The sequence below is a fragment of the Pseudorasbora parva genome, chromosome 4 (genome assembly GCF_024679245.1).
Source record: "Pseudorasbora parva isolate DD20220531a chromosome 4, ASM2467924v1, whole genome shotgun sequence".
Lineage (NCBI taxonomy): Eukaryota > Metazoa > Chordata > Actinopteri > Cypriniformes > Gobionidae > Pseudorasbora > Pseudorasbora parva.
In genome coordinates this window covers 47,964,038-47,986,660 of record NC_090175.1, presented here as the reverse complement: position 1 = coordinate 47,986,660, position 22,623 = coordinate 47,964,038, and the positions used below count along the sequence as shown (strand labels likewise).

The window sequence follows — 22,623 nt, the reverse complement described above, 5'->3', positions numbered from 1 at the left end:
ATACATGGGGCCTTGGGCCAAGACACCGCATACCAATTTTCAAGTCAATCGGACTAGCGGTCGCGTGGTTATAGCCGTTTTAGTATTTTTTTCATGTTATAGCGCCACCAAGTGGCCAATCGTCGCGATTTTTTTATCGTGACCAAAAAATGAGCCCATACACATGTGTACCAAGTTTGGTGAAGATAGCTCATTTCTTTCTGGAGTTATAGCCTTTTTAGTAAAATAGGCTCCGCCCTGAACGTCCATTTTGAATCCCCTTAGCAACCGTGAATCGAAATATCAACATTTTTTCGATAATTATTGATATTCAGCCTACAGAGAACATTTTGGCACTGGTTTGGTTCCGATCGGTCAAAAAACCAGGGACTAGTTCGCAAAAGTAGGTTTTCGACAAAATTCAAAATGGCGGAAAAATTTTCATGACGGAAATGAAATCGGAGATATACGTTTTGTTCGTCATGGTCTCAGCTTTCCAATGATATAAGACACTTGAGTGTGGAGTACACGGTTTAGGAGTTATGAGCCCTTTTGCGCTTTTGGTCGCTGTAGCGCCACCTATAGGCCAATCGGGGTCATAGCTTCTCAGGTTCTCCCCAAATTGAGGACTACCTATTGGCCAAGTTTGAAGTCTCTAGCATTTACGGTTTTGTCTGCACGTTCAGTTTTAGGGGAGAAGAAAAATAATAATAATAATAATAAAAATCTTTACAATTACAATAGGGTTTCAGCACTTCGTGCTTGAACCCCTAATAAAAATCAGTACAATTACAATAGGGTTTCAGCACTTCGTGCTTGAACCCCTAAAAAAGTAAAAATAGTACCTAACCTAATTAGATCCAGCCATTTCGATATAGAGTGACCATCAGGAAAATAACAGGGGGAGTTTTCAGTGTTTTCAGTAACTAAGAAAAAGGCATTTCAGAATTACTTGGCATAATTCCTGGATAAGGTCACCATGCATGAAGGGAAAACTAAAGAGAAATGGGGGGGGGGGAGAAACTGACAGGAAAAGAAAGAGAAAGTCAACAGACCGTAACTCAGTGAAGGTTAAATTTGCAGATGGGTTTAAGGCACTTAAATCCCACTTCTCTCAAATGTCTCCAATGATAGAAGGTAAAAACTGGTCACTTTAGCCCTTCATAATGACAATGAATCATTTAGCTCATTTAATAGGTTTTCAGGCTGATTGTACTTGGTTATTTAACATTACTGTTAAATCCCCTCCAGCCTGTCATAGCATCTCTGGCAGAAGTGCAGTATGCTACTCGCACAGTTTATTATTGGCCACAAAAGGATCACCTTTGATTACTACTGTGTCCACGAACTGAATAAATCACAGGAGAGAAATATCATATTTCTTATATGTTCAGTGATTTCTACAAGACAACAGATATCCAGTAGATGTCAGTATTTCTCTTATGATATCAATCCAAATCCCTTGGTTTGCTTCTAAATCTGCGCGTTTAAAGTATATTTTCTGCATAGCAGAAGAGTTTTATGTTTTAGCAAATTGATCTGAAAAATATGGATGAACTGTTGATTTATGAAACTCTTTAGGTTAATGAAATTCAATGTATAAGATTAAGTATTTATGTGTTTGTTTGTTTGTTTGTTTGTTTGTTTGTTTGTTTGTTTGTTTGTTTAAAAAAAAATTAAAATATACTTATTATGTGATTTGAGAAATGTATGAAATTAAAAGTTCAGTAAAAAATTATTTCAGGGTAATGCAGTTGAAAGAAAAACTATGTGAACTGCTTGCAGAATCTGTAAAAATGTGTATAATTAAAAAAATAAGAGATCAAAAAAAGATCAAATATATATATATATATATATATATATATATATATATATATATATATATATATATATATATATATATATATATATATATATATATATATATATATATCTGTCCAATTGAGGTCTTTCCTGGTTCGGTTGAAACACCCCCCCCCCCCCCCCCCTCCCATAATCACAGCCCAATGGAGCAGTTTCAGACTCATATTCTGACTACAATTGAGTATGACCACATCAGGCTACAATTTAACATCAGGCTCACTTTAGATTAGACTGACCAAATATGATGTTGTTCTGGTTAAATCTCTGAGGAGTTAATTACAGTAAAACATGGCATTTCCTGTAACTGAATATTGGCATGTCATCAGGCCAGGACTCTTAACAAACTTGTGAAGTTTGGGGCAGATCGGATCGTGTATGCCCAAGTTACAACTTCCTGTGTCATGACGAAACATCAAACTTTTTGAGGCCACGGCCCTCCAGGGAAAAACTCAAGAGTTTCGCAATTTAACATCACCAAGACCTTTAGATTAGACTGTCCAAATATGATGTTGATCTGATTAAATTTCTTGGAGGAGTTTGTTAAAGTATGACATCTGGAAATGGCAAAAACTGCAAAAACTTTGCTGAGAAAATTAAAAATATCTCAATATGTTGGGTTTTTAGACTTTGCACCCAGGGTCTTTTTTGAAGGTATTGGGCTTTTACGTGTGTGTACCGAATTTCATACCCGTAAGTGAAACGTTGCTTGAACGGCGCTTAGTTGAAATTTTGTAGGTGGCGCTATCGAGCCATTTCACCACGCCTAATTTTGAATTCCATATCAGACATACATTTTTACCACTTCTGACACACATGAGTTTTCAAGCGTGTTTAGGCCCTCAAAAATACGAGTCATTTAGGAGAAGAAGAATAAAAGGCTGAGCAATTACAATAGGGTCCTCAAACCATCAGTGCTCGGGCCCTAATTAGTTCAATATGGCTAAAGTTTGTCTGAAGTTCTAACCAAACACAGGAAACGTATGCAGGGCGCATAAAATGACAAACTAGTGCAGGGGTGGCAAACTCTGGTCCTGGAGAGCCTCAGTCCTGCAGAATTCAGCTTTAACTCTGATAAAACTCCCCTGGTTTGTTTGCTTATAGGGTTGAAGTCAAACTCTCCAGGACTGTGGCTCTCCATGGAGTTTACCACACCTGAATTAATGCAAATCAAGTATAAAATATGCAAGATGAATTCAAGTTGAATCGCCCTGAATTCACCTTTCCATATAAGATATCATATAGTGTCATATGTAGCATTTCTAGTTAAAAAATCTAATACATAAAGTACTTTTTGTAACATTGCAGATTTTAAAAAGAAGAGAAGTGAAAAGAAAGGGCCATTGGTCAAGTGACTGGTCACACTTGTATTTAAGTATTTAAAGGGGGGGGGGGGGGTGAAACACTACGCCTGGAGGCGTATAGTGTGGCCGGAGCTAAAGAATGACTAGCGAGCAGCTACAGCATGAGAGCTTCTGAAAGCTGACATCCTCAAGCGAGGAGAAGAAAACATTACCCTAAGTAAACCATGGCTATCAATCAGATTCAACTAATACAGATATGATCCAGAATCAGATCCGGAGGCAGAAATAAATTGAACAGGAGAAGCAGCAACAGCAGGACGTCCGTCTCTGTGGTATGTACTGTATTTAGTGGCCTGTCAACACATGTGTGTGTTTACTCGCAGTTTATGAGAACATGATTCGGTTTATGGACTATTGTATGCGACTAAACCTTTGTAGTAGCAAGCAAAACGGTTTTGCACGTCAGACTAGTGTAACGTTATACATAGAACAACAATGGAGTAACCGTTAGCACATTTGAATGACGAAGCACGCTTTGTGAGAAGGTTTATGTTTGGTTGGTTTTACTGACACCTATAGTGGTCAGCTAAACAAATGTATTTAAACACACACCATAGATCGCATGCTTCATTGATAAATTAACTATACACGGTCGTGTCGTTCACTGATGTTTACTCATTTGACGATAGCCAACAGCATAGATATTTGAAGCAGTTTTACTCACCGCCTGTTTCCAAAGTAGGACCAAACCTTTATCGCTGGGACCGCTCTGTCAGAAACACACTTCTTTGGTTTGATTTGGTGAAGTCCTGTGACAGCAGTAACCGTGGATATCCGCGATGTTGTGAAGCTTCTCGTCATTTCTGTGTTCAAATCGGTTCAAATGCAGCGCTGCCTTCCCGGAATGCTGTGCTGAAGCGTTGAAGTCGCTTGATGTCACCCATAGGACTAAAGTAGAGCGCGGCGCGGACTATAACGACATAAGTGTTCACGGACGACTGGATCTGCACCTGAGAGAGTGTTTATGGGCGTGCATTTGCTCTCTCGCTCTAGTCACGCGCGGACACCCTTCCGGGAGAAGAGCCCGTACAGCCCATACAAGGACCTTCCGCTCTGTTCACGTCAAGCGGACCCATACTCGAAAAAAACTCTCCGAAACTCGTGAGAAACCGGAAGGAGTATTTTTGACACAGAAATACTCCATCAAACGTCCAACATTAGTTTTTGAAACTTGGTCTATGTTTAGGATGGGAATCCAAGTCTTTAACAGTGTAAAAAGCTCAGTATGCATGAAACAGCATTTCACACCACCACCCCCCACCCCCACCACCCAAAGCATGCAGTAACCACTTGCTAGCAGTAAATGTCCATGCATGATTGCTGTACAAGGTCTTAATCTACACAACTTCCCGTATCAAACCACTAGCAGCAATCAAACCGTGTAAACTTAAAGTTGCTGTTCCCTTAAATGACCACCTTAGTTTAAATACTGTGCTTTGTGGCCTCTTTTTTCAGCAGCCACGTGATTCTCTGTCTATAATGATGCACCGGTGCTGAATCTGCAAAGTTCAAAGGAAGTCCTCTTGATGTGGTTAGGCCTACGCATAGTTATGTTACTGCAGCAGTTGACACAGTTGCACACTGCAGATTACACCAATCAGGCATAACATTAAGACACATTTTATGTGTTATTAGAGCAAGCTATCTTTCAAAGTGACAGATGCTATGTGTTATTACATTAACATACACATGTTTATATGCTAGTCATATTAAGATTATTTTGACATGCTAAATTATCACAATTGTGAAAATGTCAGTGTAAATGTCAGACAATTGTTGAATGTTTATTTGTTAATGTGTGCAGTATGGAAATTCATATATTGGTAGCAGTTTAAAGGGGGGGGGGGGTGAAATGCTGTTTCATGCATACTGAGCTTTTTACACTGTTAAAGACTTGGATTCCCATCCTAAACATAGACAAAGTTTCAAAAACTAATGTTGGACGTTTGATGGAGTATTTCTGTGTCAAAAATACTCCTTCCGGTTTCTCACAAGTTTCGGAGAGTTTTTTTCGAGTATGGGTCCGCTTTATGTCGACAGAGCGGAAGGTCCTTGTATGGGCCGTACGGGCTCTTCTCCCGGTAGGGTGCGCACGTGTCGACAGAGCTGTTGTCTGTTGTTGGCTGTATAGGCTTTACCGAGTCTTTCCGGGGAAAAAACGAGCGCCTGGAGGCGTATCATGTGGGCGGAGCTAAAGAATGACGAGCGCACACAAAGCGGTGACGTCCTCAAGCGTGGAGAAGAAAACGCTACCCAGATTCAACTAATACAGATATGATCCAGAATCAGATCCGAAGGCTGAAATAAATTGAACAGGAGAAGCAACAACAGCAGGACGTCCGTCTCTGTGGTATGTACTAGAGCGAGAGAGGAAAGGCACACCCCATAAACACTGCTCTCAGGTGCAGATCCACTCGTCTGAGCAACACTTCTGTGGCGCCGCGTTCTCCACTTTATTCCTATGGGTGACATTAAGCGACTTCAACGCTTCAGCACAGCATTCTGGGAAGGCAGCGCTGCATTTGAACCGATTTGAATGCAGAAATGATGAGAAGCGTCACATCACGCTTCAGTCGCGTCGCAAAAGGGGATCTCCAAGGTCACTGCTGTCACAGGACTTCACGAAATCAACAGTTACCAAAGAAGTGTGTTTTTGACAGAGCGGTCCCAACGATAAAGTTTCACGATTGTGCGCGGTGAGTAAAACTGCTTCAAACGTCTGTTGTTGGCTATCGTTGCGTAAGTAAACATCAGTAAATACCACGATCGTGTATAACGTTAAGTTAGTTAATTTATCAATGGAGCATGCAATCTATGGTGTGTGTTTAAATACATTTGTTTAGCTGACCACTATAGGTGTCAGTTTGTTTATTGTAAAACCACCCAAAATAAAACTAGGGGAGGTTCTCACAAAGCGTGCTTCGTCATTCAAATGCGCTAACGGTTACTCCATTGTTGTTCTATGTATAACGTTACACTAGTCTGACGTGCAAAATCGTTTTGCTTGCTACTGCTAAGGTTTAGTCGCATACAATAGTCCATAATCATGTCCTCATAAACTGCGAGTAAACACACACAAATGTTGGCAGGCCACTAAATACAGTACATACCACAGAGACGGACGTCCTGCTGTTGTTGCTTCTCCTGTTCAATTTATTTCAGCCTCCGGATCTGATTCTGGATCATATCTGTATTAGTTGAATCTGGGTAGCGTTTTCTTCTCCACGCTTGAGGACGTCACCGCTTTGTGTGAGCTCGTCATTCTTTAGCTCCGCCCACACGATACGCCTCCAGGCGCTCGGTTTTTTCCGGAAAGACTCGGTACAGCCTATATTTTTTTTATAAATATAATAAAACTAAAGACTTTTCGGAGAAATGAAGGATGCAATACTACTCTATAGGTACTCAAGATTGACTGAAACTGAGTGTCCCCCCCCCCCCCCCCCTTAACAATGATTGCACTATTCTTTATATCTAAATTGTATGTCTTTTCTTTTTCCTTTGTTTTGACCAAACACACCTACACCCTTTTGTCTGTATATTTATGCAGCTAAATTGCTCACAGATGCAACCTGCATTTTTATTTCCCTTAAACTTATGAAAGTTTTTTAGATGTAACTCCCTGGGCCCTTTAATCTCTTACCGGAGTCACCAGTTTTCAAGGACCATCTGAACAATCCAGAGGTTCCACTTCTACATTCACATTGTTTCTCTTAGTAAATGAGAATAATCTGTTATTTAAACTGTGATTAAATTATATATAGAAAGCAATCAAATAATTCTCCCATTGCAATCACTGGAGCTGTCAATCAAACAGTGCAAGTTTATAAGTGTCGTCCAGGCTTCACACCAAAACTCCCGTAATAAAAAAAAAAAAATCCCTTATTTACATCGTGTTTACACTGTTAGTTATGATAAAAGAGTGCCGAAACTGAGCAATGATGAGATCGGCTACAATGCTCATCACTGCAACCTTTCATTCTACTATCTATATATAATGTTATAGATCTAAATAAATAATTTCATATGCAAAGATGATAGCCAATCACAGAAGTGGGCGTTTACACTGTAGTGTTCACTGTAGTGTAATTTATTTTCTAAATTATGACCATTTTTGATGTAAATTCATATTTATATGTGCATCACAGAAGAAAACACTATAAAACAAGGCACTTCATGAGAAATAAAATTATAATACAACTTAATTGATGGTGATTTAGGCTTAAATAATTACCAATAAAGAAGTAAAATTAAGATCTGGATTTTTTTTATTATGAAAAAAATTTAACAAATGTAATCATCATGTAATAGCCGGGTGTTGATCTTGGTCCAAACACAGTCATTTAATAACACCATAAAAATAATATAGCGCTGAATGCTAGCACAGCTGTGTCTGCCTTTAACTTGCCACTCCATGTTGAGACCTTCAGACCTTTGTATGGATCAGCTGTAGAGACATGTTTGTCATATGTAAGAGCACTGTAACACACAACAACTAAGAATCAAAATTATGATTTTGTTTCTGTTCAAACCTGTGACGTTGAGGTACACAAGATGGCCTTTCCCTTGAGTCCCACTGTTGACACATCTGGCGTCACACTGGTAGTATCCACTATCGTTAAGGTTCAAGGAATTGAATGAGAGTAAAATATTCCTGCGCCTGTATTTTTCTTTTTCTTTTTGTGTTTCATTTACCCTGATTACATATTGGTTCGGATCTGTAATGGGTTTGGATTCAGGTTCACGCTTAGTGGGCTTAATGTACCACCAATTGGTCACAATGTCACAATTCTGTGTCTCATACCGCACCTCACACTTGAGAGACAACGGATGGCCTTCAGTCTTCATCACCGGTTCACGTGGGTATACCACAGTCACTGTACCTGCATGGGGAATATTCTGTATTTCATCAAGGCCATCAAAAATGTTGAATGCATTAACAACAATGAATACAGTAACACCAAAATTTGACAACAACTCAAAATATATATATATATATATATATATATATATATATATATATATATATATATATATATATATATATATATATATATATATATATATATATATATGTTATAAGTTTTTTGCTAACATTCCAATTAAGTTATGAAAATGATAGGCTAATACTGATAAAATAGGCAAAATGATCAAATAGAAAAAACATTCCTTAAAGGAACACGCCGACATTTTGGGATTTTTAGCTTATTCACTGTATCCCCCAGAGTTTGATAAGTCCATACACAGGCTACCATTTTGATCTCAGTAACTCTGTCTGACGCACCCACCGCTAGCCTAGCTTAGCACAAAGGTAAACGGCTCCATCTAGCCTACTGCTCAATAAGAGACAAAATAAGGCCAACATTTTCCTATTTACATGTTGTGATGTGTATAATTAAATTGTGTACTAAGACTAACGGAAAATGAAAAGTAGCAATTTTCTAGACGGATATGGCTAGGAACTATACTCTCATTCCTGCGTAATAATCCAGGAAGTTTGTTACCAAACCATGGGTGCAGCGGAACAATGCCATTACACAGCACCTGAAAATAGGCTAACTTCCGTCAACATAACTAACGTGAAAACCTGCTTGCACAGAGAACGTGCTGAGGAATGTTTTCAGGTGCTGTGTAATATCATATCACCTGGGCCCATATTTATCAAGCCTCTGAGAATTACTCACAAGAACACGCTAAGAATTGACTTAATAGTAAAACAATTCTTACCTCAAAGCTGCACTTAAAAGTTAGCTATCAAGCATCTCGGTCATACTTTAAGTGAAGTGTAGGAATAAACCTTAAGTGTCTGTGTTAGAGATGATTTAAGACACTTTGCTCTGCCACAAACAGGATTTTGGATGATGGACCAATCACTGAATAGATTTCCTTATTTAAAAATATTCTCAGATAAATTCACGTTGAATGGTTAAATTCCTAAGAGTTTACATTCAACACACAATAAAGAATTTCCAAGAGAATACATTATGATATTCACATTGGAAATGAAAGATAAACACGTTTTCCCCATGTCTTACAAATTTTAAACCGGTGGGCTGTTAACTGACTTGCCTATATAGGCTACATTTTATAATATAATCCAAAAGAATACATATTTGGTGGGAGGAAGAGTCTCCCTAGTCTCTAACTCCTCATTGCCATCACAAGCCTACTGGCAACTCCTAACCACTTGAGAGACCTCTCGAACTGTCTTAAATAACTGGGAAAGTAAGAGTGATTATTAGCTTTAAGAAATTTGATAACTTGCTTCTATACTTAAGTTTGAAAGTGGGAGTACATATCATGAATTCTCAACACTTAAGACTAAAATGGAACTTTGAGAAGCTTGATAAATACAGGCCCTGATAACTAAACTAACGTTCTATTAATGTTACCGGAAGAACGTTCATAACTTTCAAAGAACCTTTGTAGGATGTTAGTCAAAGATCATTGTTTGCTGGGCAAGCTTAGTTCAAAACAAATGTGTCTGATTTATTTATTTTTAATGTTAAAAAAAGAATAAGAAAAAAACGTAAAGACTTACCCTCTGACGATAACAGACTGCAGAGAACAACCATTATAAGGAACACAGTAGTCAGACGAAAGAGCTGCATGTTTCTGTAGATGTAGGAAATGGCTAACTTGAATATGGCTACCTGAAGTTTGTCTGAAGTTACAACCACATCAAGAGGACTTCCTTTTGAACTCTGCAGATGCGGCACTGGTGCATCATTTTAGACAAACATTCACAGATCACGTGGCTGCAGAAAAAAAATTGCAGCAAAGGATTGTTTGAAAGTTACAAGTTTGTCATTTGAGAGAACAAAAACTTTAAATTAACATGTGTTTGGTTGCAGGAAGTAAAGCTAACAATAGATTCGGATGTGCATTTGCCTTCCTGTCTTGAAATGTGTCCTCTGAAGGCGGCATTTTCCTTCTTTCGGACGCAGCAATCATTTATGTGCTTGTGTTGCCACACTTCTTTCCTTTTTTGAGGTTATGCATATAAATTTAAGGTGCCCCTATTATGCTAATTTACCGTTTTCTACTTTTCTTTTGGTGGTGTCCAACAACAGGTTTACATGTATCAAAGGTTAAATTAAAAAAAAAAACTTTACTTTTCGCACATTGAATCAAGTATAGAGGCCTCCAAGTCTCCATGACGTCATACATAGGATTCCGAGGAGCAGTTCTGAAGCGTAAAGTAGAGATGAGCTGGGCGTTGCCATCTTGCATCACGCCCGGATAACAGAAAATGGGCAAAGAGGCAGGATGTGGGCGGAGCTTAGGTGACGCAATGACTATAGACAACGGATAAATGGCTATTCACCTGTCACAAGTGACTATGCCCTTAATTATGCAGTACTTCAAGGCTTTATATAATGTAAAGGAATGAGTTATAAAAAAAAATGCACCCCCTCACAGTTGTCATGAAGTGCACAATTAGCCATAAAGGCCAAAGTTTTTTTTTCTGCTGTAAAGTTGGGGATTTTAACATGGGACTCAATGAGATTCTGCTCCTTCTGGAGCCCAAAGGAATTGCAATTTAAGTAATTTCCGATAAGCTTCAACAGAAACCGGGGGAGGTTGCTACTTGAACTTGAGGCAGCCGATGGCAAATGACTTTGACGCATGTCAACAAAGTACCGCAAGAGCGATTGGAGAGCAGCCGGCTAATACAGCCTGTGGCAGCTTCTCAAAAGAGTTGTGTTATTTGTATATTTAGAAATATATTTAATATTAATTTATTCTTTCACTCAATGGACTGGCAACTAGCTAACACTAGAGAAGCTGCTGAGAATGTATAACATTTGCTTAAATAACATTAGAGCAATACCTTATTTTAATAAACGATTTGGTTTTTAATGTATGACTTCCATAAACACTGCATTCATAGGGGCTGCCATAGGCCTTTATCACAGTGGAATAGAATACCGGAAGTGCTCGTCGAAGCAGTGCATCGGATCGTCCGGTTTTGCTAGCCAGGTACTCAGCAATAACACGGACGAGAGGATTCAGCCATTAGATTTCCCTACGCTCTGATGGAACCGGAAGTAGCGCTGCACTGCTTCGCTTACCAGAAATAGGAAGTCAGATAAAGGCCTATTGTTGTTTTGTGGGCTATGTGACGTCACAACTCACAACTGGGAGGACATTGATAGTATGAGTTCATGGGTGGGAAGTCACAGCTTTAACCGCAGTTCCAGTGCACTTTAAATGATGTTTCTTAAAAAAATAAGTTCGGGAGAAGCACGTTCAAATGATCTACCTAATCATGATGTCATTCCAACCAGCTGTCAACAATCAGTAATCAACATGTCTACCAATCAGCTCAAGTGGAGGATCACATAAATACCCAGTCAACTCACCAACGTTCCTTGACAAAGTTTGCAGCATCCCTCCACCACCCCTTCTACCTCACACGCACCTGGTTAACTTTCCTAACCAGAAATACGGGGGGAGTACTCTGGGTTCGGGCCAAATACCGAGCTCGGAGCCCTCTCCTCGGACAGCACGCCAAATACGCATACCATTTATTCTATCTGAATTATTTGTAAGTGTGAACTCGTGAACGGGTAGAAGTTTGGAAAAACACGGTTTACGGGTTGCCTGGAACACGGCATGAGCCCAGGTGGCCATTATTGGTTATAACCCTCATCCATCCGTGTTTTCTAATGGATGCGAGACAAACTAAACAATCAAATTATACTTCAAATAATTACCTTAAGTTGGTTTCTGTCATTCCAGGCTGTTTTTATCACAATTATTTAATTTCAAGTGCTTTAGTTAGTTATTTGGTGCTATAAAAACAGGAGGTGTGACGCCATGTTTGACAGCTTTACGGTCTATGGATTCACCTCATGACAGCGATCACGTGTGTTTCATGTTTATTCTAAAACCTGTTCCACAAATGCTCACATATCATTTTTATCAAAATAAAAGACGCCACTTCTTTGATAGTGTAGGTTTATATGTTGCACTTTATTCTCATACAAACAGACACTGTATTAAGCAGTCCATAAAATATTGAATGAAAATGTATTCTGAAACATCTAGTGTATTTGTGAAATATTGCATTTATTTAAAGGGGTGATGAATTGAGAAATCAATTTTCCCTTGAGCTTTTGATATATAAAAGGTCATGGTAATATAAGAATATCCTGTAAGTTTCAGAGCTGAAAATGTCCTGGTTAGCACCTGTTCTGTATATTATTCTTTATTGTCTACATTATAGGTACATTATGCTATGGTCTTGTATTGGCATATTTTATGGTCTATGGAACTATTATTTAGAAACATTGCAAAAACAGCTTTTGATCAGGTATTTTAAACGGCTACATTGGGTCCTAAGTGGACACTATTTCACAGGGGGACAGGATTTCTCATGACACCTGTCTCACCGCATGACAGCGATCACGTGTGTTTCATGTTTATTCTAAAACCTTCAGTTTCACTTATGCTCACATTTCAGTTTTTTTTATAACGGTAAAACCCAGGGCAACTCAGGTTCCTCTGTTTATGGCCACGCCCACTGATGTGGTAACTCCTATTACTAACCTGAGGAGACCTATACTTGGGGAGTTATTTCCCCTTTAATTGATGTGACGTGAACTTAATTTCCTGTTCTGTCTCCTCCACTTCCCCTTTTGCATAGTTAATGCTCTGAAGAAGTGAGTTATTTTTGGCTCCTGTTAATTTAATTCATCCTTATTGTAATTATAGTTTTTATGCCTATATTTTAATTCTAATTGCATATATTTTTATTTTACTTATGCGTGATTATTTTTGTAATTTTACTCTGAGTTTTTTTTTTTATTATTTGTAAAGGAGCACATGGTCATGGTGATGTGTACAATTTGTTTTAGAGAACATCAAGAGTGATTCACTGAGGCTGCTTGTATCGTTTTATATTAGATAAAGAGATCCAGCAAAAAACTGCCTCCTGCCGTCCACACAACGCTGCAATACAATGCAGACAAGTGTTTTTATAACTGGTGTCGCGAGCCACTGGTTACACAACAGTTGACAAGTGTTTTTAATTTGTTTGTTTTTTATTCAATACAATTGACAATTGCAGGTTAGACATATACTGTAACATACATAAACAAATATATAATTTTGTAGTATTATAATTTACCAAGCATTCTTGCCAGCTAGACACACTTATAGATATCATAATATCTTGCAGTAAACATAAATAAATAAATAGCACTAGAACAAAATTCTAACAATAACAACAAAAGTCGTCATCTCTCTAAGCAGCCTTTCGTTTCCTGCCAGAAACCACAAAAAAGGTTCAGTGTCTAAAAATGACATAACTTTCACTTAGTTTCCACATATGACTCATTGTTCAACACAGTACTGTGAGTCATGGATTGTGAAAAAAACACATCAAAACTTGCATTTATGATTGTATAAATTATGGTCACATTTTCAACTCCAGAAGAATTACATTACATTCAAGCATTACATTCAACCAACTTAAAGTGCAAATACATGAGTCTGATGAATACATGAGTTATAGAATATTACCTCTCCTATACAGTACGCTGACATAGTGGTAACACTTTTTGTGTATTCATTTATATTAATGCAGAAGTATAGTACTCAGTAATGTAAACATAAATATGTAAAATAATATTATGTAAAATAATAAATTAAATAAATACAACAAGATAACAATGATCACTAAAGAACAAAAATCTTACAAAGATCGTGAGCAAAAAATGCATACTGTGAGATAGCAGCATAGTTAACATTCCTCATTTAGGTCATGAAGGGATTTCTTCTCAAAACTGTCTCCTTGGGGGAGAAAATAAGAAAAATTTTATTATTAAATTAGGTTTTTTAGATGCTCATCATTTCTTAAAAGATGACAGTATGTTGGGTTGCATTAACCAATTTAAACTAAAGGAATACAATTTTGCAACTTACTCTTTAGCCAGGTGTAACGACAGATGACAAAAATGACAGTGACCACAATAATCATGACAATGATGACCGAAAATGTAATGATGTAACTTCTTGGTGTAGCTGTAAGACAAGAACATATGTTTTAGTGTTTAAAATAGCAGTTAAAAACTTTCAAAAAGGCAACATAATGAATGTGTGGCTTAAAAGGATAGTTCCCCCAAAAATGTATTCACCAACCAATTAACTAAGCAGATCTCGCCCCCCATTGAAATCCATAGTAGGAAAAAAAATATGGGGAGTGAGATCTGCCTGGTTACAAACATTCTTCCAAATATCTTCCTTTGTATCCAGCAGAACAAAGACATTTATACAGGTTTAGAACAACTTGAGGGTGAGTAAATGATGACAGAATTTTCATTTTGGGGAGAACTATCCCTTTAATTGGTTTTGCAGTTTTGTCAGGTAATCTTAAAAAATATATATATTGACTTATAATTTAAAGGGTTACTTCAGCGATATAGCTTTAAGCTTTGTATCAGTAGAAACCCTGTAGTATATTCAAATTATCGTACTTTCCTCCCTCATATCCCCATGAGACAAGAGAATTATGCATTTTATTTCTGGAAAAAATCCTCAGATGATGCAAATATCGTCATTTTGCATCATCGGAGGAATATTTGACCTGAGGCTAAAGACTACAGCCAGTAGAAGGAGCTATTTCCGCATGTTATCAAGGGATGGGATCTCACTCGCAGAATGTAATGCGTACGGCCGCACTCGGCTCAGTCATTCATAACGGAGCGGTGTGGAGCAAAGTAAGTGTTGCAACTTTTCAAATGAATTCCTATTAAAGTTAAGCTTCCAAAGGCATGAACTGAAAACGTGACAGACTAAACATGCGCCGTGAATGTATGCCGCGGCCGCGATTAGCTCAGCTCCTTAATGAATGAAGTCTGACTCCTGCTGCGTTTGTGCCGTGACGTTCGATCGGCTCACTCACACTTTATTGAACAGACACATTCACTTTCTAATTTCAGTGTCTGTTTTCACATTCAGTGTCTGTTCTCTAACTGAACGAAATTATTATTACTATAAAAATCAAAAAGGTGGTGGTGCCGCGTTGGACACGTGATAACCAGTAGCGGTGGCTTTGGGAGTGGCCTCGTTGGGAGGTGAATTCTGGGAATTGTTGTCTTTTCTCTGTACAGAAGGCACCAAATTCAAAAATAATATCACATTTCTACTACATAAATGACCCAGTTGAAATACACATTGATCTTCCTAGTGCTGAAGTACCCCTTTAAGTCAACAATATTTAGTTTGACTGAATCAAGTAACTGCATTAGGTAGAAAGTACCAACTGCACATTTTCATATTGTGATTCTAGCTTAGCCAATATGTTGAACTTGTTACCTTTATCTTGAGGCACATAGATGGGGAAGCCACTCTCCACACTGTCACTCTTAGCCAAACATTCCACGTGCTTCCCACGAAACTGTGACAGTGGAAGTGTGATGTTACTTGTAATGGTAGTTGAACTGTCTTCGTTGAGGTTTGTGAAATGATGTGAACTAAAGTGCTTCAACTCTTTCTCTGAGGATTTCCACTGGATTGATGGAGCTGGTTTACCAGTTGCTGAGCATGAGACTACAACATCTGCATCAGAAGTTGGTGAAGGATTCACATCCGCTGTTATTTCTGAGATACCTGAAAAATACCAGCAAATTAATTAAAAGTAGCCTACTACATATTAAATCACTATATAGGGTGCAACAGGGCTAAGGGCTCCACGGGGTAAAAGGCTCCAATGATTTTATTTTCCTCTAAACCATTAGATGACACAAAAACTTGCCTCAGCACTTTCCAAAACATCCGGTTTTCAAGAGGCACATGGAAATTTGTCGATTCTCAGGCAGCAGCGCAACGCTGACCCTGTGCTCATTTGATCTAATATTTGTTGTAGATTTAAGTAGCAAATACAAATCGCTAAAATGATTTAATATATTTTGAAACAAATGTCTTGTTAATGTTTGTCAGTTTTGGTCAAGGTAATTAAAGCAACAGATTTTCAGTAATGGAAGAATATGTAAAAGTATAGTAATAAACAGCTGGCTGACCTTTCCTTTTGTTGACATGACATGGTTAGATTCAGATGGTAAGTTTATTAAGTTGGTTGTCCACTTTAGAGATAATCACCATATTTATAATGAAACCATATTTAATGGGATTAATTAAAAATGGGATTAACTTTAACCATGAAACCTGGGCCAGCCCATGATCCACAAGGATCACAGAACAACTAACAAAAACACATTAAATATCTTAAGTTATTATTGCTTGTGGAATTGTCCTCCTATCATATCCCTACAATTATGATATTAATCATATCATAAAATACAAAAGTTATTGTTACAACTGTAATTTTATATTAAACTATTATGGGATCTCCTTTAATGCTTTCAGAATCTTTACTTTTTAAAATGATTTTGTTTCTATATTTTTCAGAAATATTTCTATATTAACATATTTTGATTTTATGCATCAAAAATAAACAGAAAATAGTTCAAACTTTGCTAAAGTGGTTATTTTTTTAACAAGTATTAAGTTAAACATTATTAAAAGCATATTATTTTAGCTAAAATGTTTGTATCAATACTGTGTGCCTTTTGCCCCATGCTGGTGAGCCTTCCATGTGTGGGGTAAAAGGACCCCTTTGTCACCTCATATATTATGAAGATTTTTAAATAAAATAAACCACTTTTATGATTTATTTTCACATAAAATCTGTTGCTCCACAAATATTCGTTTCAAAAATAGCCTATATTATTATTTTTATCACACATTATAGGAGTATTATTTTTCTTAAGGTGTGCCTTTAGCCCCGCTGTAGCTACCTAAAAATCCCTATGTTTTCAATCCGTGTATTATAGCCTACTATTTTTGTAGGTTCAATTGTGACAATATGCATCAAGATAGGCTACAGTACAAGGTAGCCTACTGTTTACTCATCAAATGACTTCTAATATTAAATATTATTCGAGTAGCCTACAAGCTGCTGAATTTAGCCCGGTGGGCTATATCAAACACTACGACACTACCATCTAAAACCATGTGGTAGCCTATCGTTACAGTAGCCTAAGAACAGATGTTTACATACCTTTAACAGTGAGGCAAAAGGTTTTTCGTTTTGGTCCTGATGGATACACTTTAAAGGAACAAATGTAGCAAGCCTCATCTTCAAATGTCGTGTTTTTAATCTCAATAGATGTTGAATTAAATGAGGCCAGAGTGAAAGTGACTTTTCCGACATACTCCTTATCCACATTATCCTTGAACTGTTCGCTGAATGTAGCCAGAGTTTGCACACTTTCATCAGCGCGTACCCGCTGCCAGGTGACATGTTTGACTCCAGACGCGAACGGCAGCGTGCAAGAGAATGAAGCATCCTGACCAAACGCAACATCTGTGTCTCCTCGTGATATAATATCTGAAAGGTAAGCTGTGGAATAAAAATAAACAAGTTATTAGTTTGTAAACTTAACACAGTTTTATACTAAAAAGAAATGTATTGTATTGAATAAAAAGTAGCATTATTGTGACTAACCTTTACTTATGAAGCTTAAAATTAGGATCAAGTTCAACAGACACAACATGTCGAATGGCTGGCAATTATCCTTTTGTAATCAGACATAGTAGCCTAGGCATATATATGCCCAAAGTGAAAGTAAAACAAAAAACCCCACATGTGGGTTTCGGCTACACATTTGTAACTGTCCGGGAAATACGGGGGGTGGGTGGGGGATCGAGTCTCATTTAGTTTTGTCACCAGATTTACTAAAATAGGCAGAGCGCAGTTTCAAAAAAAAGATAGAAGGAAAAAATTCAGCGTGTAATCTACTGACGACGTGATAATTAAAGAACACAGAATTACAGACGCATCATTTCCATACTGACCAACACAATCTACTGGCTTCTGGTTTAAGACAAGCTATTTTTGGGCAGGAAATAACCCAGCTAACAATTTTAGGTTATAAGAACGTTTCCCTAACGTTCCCATTAAGTTCTAAAAATGTTTTTGAACGTTCTAGGAACGTTGAAATGTCCAGTTTGTGGAACGTTGTATTAACGTTCTCATTAGGTTCTAAGAACGTTAAATAACGTTCTTATAAGGGTGTGGAGTATGATCAAATTAAATATTCCTGTTTTCTCCTTTACTGTACTTGCTTTTGTTTATTGACATCTTATTCTTTCTTAAAAAAAGCTAAAACCACTTTTATAATTCACTTTTATATTTATATTACATTTATATTTAGTACATAATTAGTTTACTAGATTTTTCTTCTGATTGTAAAAAAATTAATATATACACGAAAATAGCATTTAAGTGTCATTAAGTTGTCTCTGGATATACAAATTATGTATCTGAAGTTTGAGAAAAAAGCTGTATGACTAATTTGTAATGACTAATACTTTTTTAATGGAGTAACGTTTTTAAAACGTTCCACTAACAATGTAAGAATAACGTTTTATAGCTAACGTTTTTAGAACGTTTCTCTATAGCAAATAACGTTGGCACAACGTTCTAATAACGTTACTGCGAGGACGTTTTTTGATAACGTTGAGAGAACTTTCAGAGAACATTAGCCAACGTTCTGAGAACATTCCCTGTTAGCTGGGAATGGCGCAGACACCAAGCGTAAACCGTAGTAAGCTAAATCACCTTGCGTAAATGCGTGACAGAAGAAAGCTCTGTCTAGCCTCTGCCCCGGTATAGTTTGTGTCGAGCCATTTATCAGTTTGTCTGTTTGATGAGAAAGAGTTTAAATCTAGCTGCAATAACCTCTGTCCGTAATAATCCGAAAAATTGCATCAGATGGGCTGAGTAAGAAAAAGTATTTTTTTAAAGTCTATGGTAAGAACTGATGATGGCATGGCTTGATCCAACCCGATCAATCAGCGGAAAGGGGTGTTTTATTCTCGCCCATGCAGAGATTGAATATTCAAGCTGTTTATCCATTTTTGTTTTATTGTCAAACCTACTGCCGGTTTTAGTTTCATATTTAAAAAGTAGCCTATTGTATTTTATTGTATTGCAATGACTATTTAATATTAGGCTATACCTCTAAACTTTGACCAGGCATGTTGCATATTAATTGTTCTAGGAACCTCAAAGCACATTTTAGTTTTTTTGTGTATTTGGTGTTATTCCATAATGATGTTCTAGTTGATTTCTTGTAGCATGTAGTGCCCAAACATAAACTCCAGCCCAGGGGTCCCAAGTCCCCAAGTCCTGCCCTGGATGGCTATACATGAAATACAGTTAAGTTCTTGCATTCATGTAAATGAACCATCTTGCCTATTTTATCATGTGACGTCATCATTGGAGTTTCCTATTTAAATGGCAGAAGATTTTGTATTATGACAGGTAATTTGAGCCATCACGTTTGGGAATGATAAAATCCACGTTAAACAGGAAGAGTCACATTTCCCAGAAACTAAAATGCAAATGCAGAAATGGTTGGTATTTTTGCTGTCTCACGTTATGGTAAAGCTACTGAACACTATGATTTATATTTTTCATAATATTAATTTGACAGAAAAAGATACTTATCAACATACATACACTTTTCTTACTCAATTACCAAACCAGAAGGAACTTCTGGTCATGTCACCATGTTATGGGGTGGGGGTAAATGACGCATGATAAAATGCTGGGTGTTCTTCCTGTTAAATAAACCCAAAGTTCTCATGTGTTATAGGGGGAGATCACCCAACAATGAAAATTATCTCAACATTTACTCACCCTCATGCCATCCCCAATGTATATTAAGTTTTTCTTCATATAAACAAACACATTTTTTTAGGAAAATAATGCAAGTCAATGGGTGCCATTTGGTTGCCACTTGAAAAACCACACACAGGAAACATGATGGTAAACCATATGACATATGCAAATAAGAACATTAACCCGGGGTTTAGTGTACTGGGAAACAAACTAGCAAATGCCAGAATGTCTAATTGAGGAACGAGGACTCTCTGAGAAAATAAAGGAAATTAACATCTGAACTCACACATGCATTTAGCGTCCCCATCCGAGACAACGTCACACTAATGATGAGTAAATCATCAAAGAATGACATTCATTTATATGCCTTCCCTTTCACTGCCTCTTCTCCCCATCCAAAAAAATCTATGGATTAATGTGAATTCTCCTGTATTTTCCTGTATTATACATGATATCATTTGAAATGTCACAGTGTGACTGGTAAAAAGATCTCATCCCCACAGAAGTAAAACCCTTAAAAATAAAGGTGCCAGGAAAAAACATGGGTTTTCACAGTGATACCATAGAAGAACCATTTTTGGTTCCCCAAAGAACCGTTTTGTGAAAGGTTCTTTAAATAACCATTTTTTCGAACCATTTTATAGTCTAAAGAACCTTTTTGCACTACACAGAACCTTTTGTGCAATGGAAAGGTTCTTTGGATATTAAAGGTTCTTCATGGAACCATACACCCTGCCAAAGAACCATTTAAGAAGCTTTATTTTTAAGAGAGTAAACCAAAAAGTAATAAAGGTTTTAAGAGTTTAGTCTAGAGATATTTTGATCAATGTGTGATGGGTGTGGTGTGTCTTTGGCCAAATATTCTCTACCTCCTGCCATCAATGCAGGTCTATAGGACTTGATTGATGCAAATTTCCATTGTGAACTCATGTTTCCATTTGAAAGAGGTTACTGTCTTGGTCTGGGTATTTAAAGAGAAGTTGCATAGAAGTCAGGCTTGATTCTTTATATGGGTCAGCCTGTAACATTGAGTGTCTCTACACTCAGCGTTATTTTCAGAAGTCAGGGAGCCATATTTTTTGTACTTCAGAGTATTTGATGTTATGCATGGATTATCTTTAAATTTATAATGTAATTGATGTAATACATATATCTGTTAATAAATTGTAGATGTTTTCTGACTTACTCTGGATTTATTAACTAGTATGAACGGGGGACTAACACAATATTAGGTCATAATGTTATGCCTGATCAGTGTATATAACTGACTTTCTTCAAATAAACACAAATTTATATTTTTAGGAATATACCGTTGGAATATAAACACCTCTCTGTGAGTCCATATAATGTAAGTGAATTGATAGCGCTCAGTAGTTAAACAGAATAATTAAATGTGTAGTTAAACTATTAAATATAAATGACCAAATAACCAATTGGCATTCTAACCTAAATTCAAGGTCATTGAAAATGGAGTCAGATAAAGATCAATTGGAATTACATCCCTTTGCCCAGCTGATAATACCAAATGCGCACCAATCCTAAGCCTCCACCCTTACATTAGAAATGTACAATGTGAAATGTCAGTTTATGAATAGATTAATTGTTAACCGGTTAATTATGACTAGTGTGTGAAGCTAAAAGTGAAAAGACACACTGGTAGGTTTTTTGACCTTTTTTTAAATTTGACAGCCGTATTGGCTATTCCCTTTTGTTATGTAAAGAACAGGTTTAGAATTACCCAGAATTAACCATGTGTAAAAAAAACCTAATGTCTTCTGAAGCTAAACGATAGGTGTGTGTAAGAAAAATGTAAGCCATCACTTTTGGCCAACTGTCCTAAGTGGACAAACATAAGTGTGACGTTTGCACGAGAAGTAACACGGAAGCACGGACCACCGCTTCTCATGCCAGCTTCGCAATGCATTACAATACGTGTCACAACGTCCCTCTCGTGAACACTCATATAGACAAAACAGAAGTTTACGGTCATGATCGCTGTGGTTTTTCCAAGTGTCAACTGAGCGCTATCTATTACCTTAAATTATGTATGGACTCACAGAGAGGTGTTTATATTCCTAAATTATATTCCTAAAAATATAAATTTGTGTTTATTTGAAGAAAGTCAGTTATATTAGGCATAACATTGTGACCACCTTTCTAACATTGTTTTAGTCCCCCATACGCGGTCCCGTCGAGGCATGGACTCCATTAGACCCCTGGAGGTGTGCTGTGGTATCTGGCACCAATATGTTAGCAGCAGATCTTTTAAGTCCTGTAAGTTGTCATGGGGCCTCCATGGATCAAACTTGTTTGTTTAGCACATCCCAGATGCTTGATTGGATTGAGATCTTGGGGCCAACTCAACACCTCAAACTCATTGTTGTGCTCCTCAAACCATTCCTGAACTCTTTTGGCTTTGTGGCAGGGCACATTATCCTGCTGTAAGAGACCACAGCCACCAGGGGATGGCAGGAGCATCACACTACCTCTATCAGCTTGCCTTCTTCCCATAGTGCATCCTGGTGCCATATGTTTCCCAGTAAAGCAACACACACGCAACCGACCATCCACATGATGTAAAAGAAAACATGATTATCAGACCATTGCTCCGTGGTCCAATTCTGATGCTCACATGCCCACTGTTGGCGCTTTCGGCGGTGGATAGGGGTCAGCATGAGCACCCTGCCTGACTGGTCTGCGGCTATGAAGCCCTATCCACAACAA

General features: G+C 37.5%; 2 protein-coding genes across 2 annotated transcripts; both read right to left on the bottom strand.

Moving 5' to 3' along the window:
- Positions 1–7,466: 7,466 nt before the first annotated feature.
- Positions 7,467–9,910, bottom strand: zgc:174945 (uncharacterized protein LOC793867 homolog). The gene is made up of 3 exons (XM_067442818.1): positions 9,745–9,910; positions 7,736–8,086; positions 7,467–7,650 (listed from the first exon to the last, which is right to left on the bottom strand). The coding sequence occupies exons 1-3, from the start codon at positions 9,812–9,814 to the stop codon at positions 7,547–7,549; spliced, it is 525 nt and encodes a 174-aa protein (XP_067298919.1). The 5' UTR covers positions 9,815–9,910; the 3' UTR covers positions 7,467–7,546.
- Positions 9,911–13,280: 3,370 nt separating this feature from the next.
- On the bottom strand, positions 13,281–17,840 carry LOC137074125 (nectin-3-like). Its single transcript, XM_067442817.1, has 5 exons — positions 17,719–17,840; positions 17,272–17,613; positions 15,528–15,821; positions 14,136–14,234; positions 13,281–14,003 (listed from the first exon to the last, which is right to left on the bottom strand). The coding sequence occupies exons 1-5, from the start codon at positions 17,765–17,767 to the stop codon at positions 13,954–13,956; spliced, it is 834 nt and encodes a 277-aa protein (XP_067298918.1). The 5' UTR covers positions 17,768–17,840; the 3' UTR covers positions 13,281–13,953.
- Positions 17,841–22,623: the final 4,783 nt, after the last annotated feature.

What these genes read in the sequence shown, in the direction of transcription:
- zgc:174945 (XM_067442818.1), bottom strand. Translation starts at nt 9,814, where the DNA reads ATGCAGCTCTTTCGTCTGACTACTGTGTTCCTTATAATGGTTGTTCTC. An exon ending in CAGTCTGTTATCGTCAGAGG is followed by an intron (nt 8,087 to 9,744) that starts GTAAGTCTTTAC and finishes TTCCCCATGCAG; the next exon opens with GTACAGTGACTGTGGTATAC. An exon ending in TGTGTACCTCAACGTCACAG is followed by an intron (nt 7,651 to 7,735) that starts GTTTGAACAGAA and finishes ATGTCTCTACAG; the next exon opens with CTGATCCATACAAAGGTCTG.
- LOC137074125 (XM_067442817.1), bottom strand. Translation starts at nt 17,767, where the DNA reads ATGTTGTGTCTGTTGAACTTGATCCTAATTTTAAGCTTCATAAGTAAA. An exon ending in TTTAAGCTTCATAAGTAAAG is followed by an intron (nt 17,614 to 17,718) that starts GTTAGTCACAAT and finishes TTTATTCCACAG; the next exon opens with CTTACCTTTCAGATATTATA. An exon ending in CTTTTGCCTCACTGTTAAAG is followed by an intron (nt 15,822 to 17,271) that starts GTATGTAAACAT and finishes GGTATTTTTCAG; the next exon opens with GTATCTCAGAAATAACAGCG.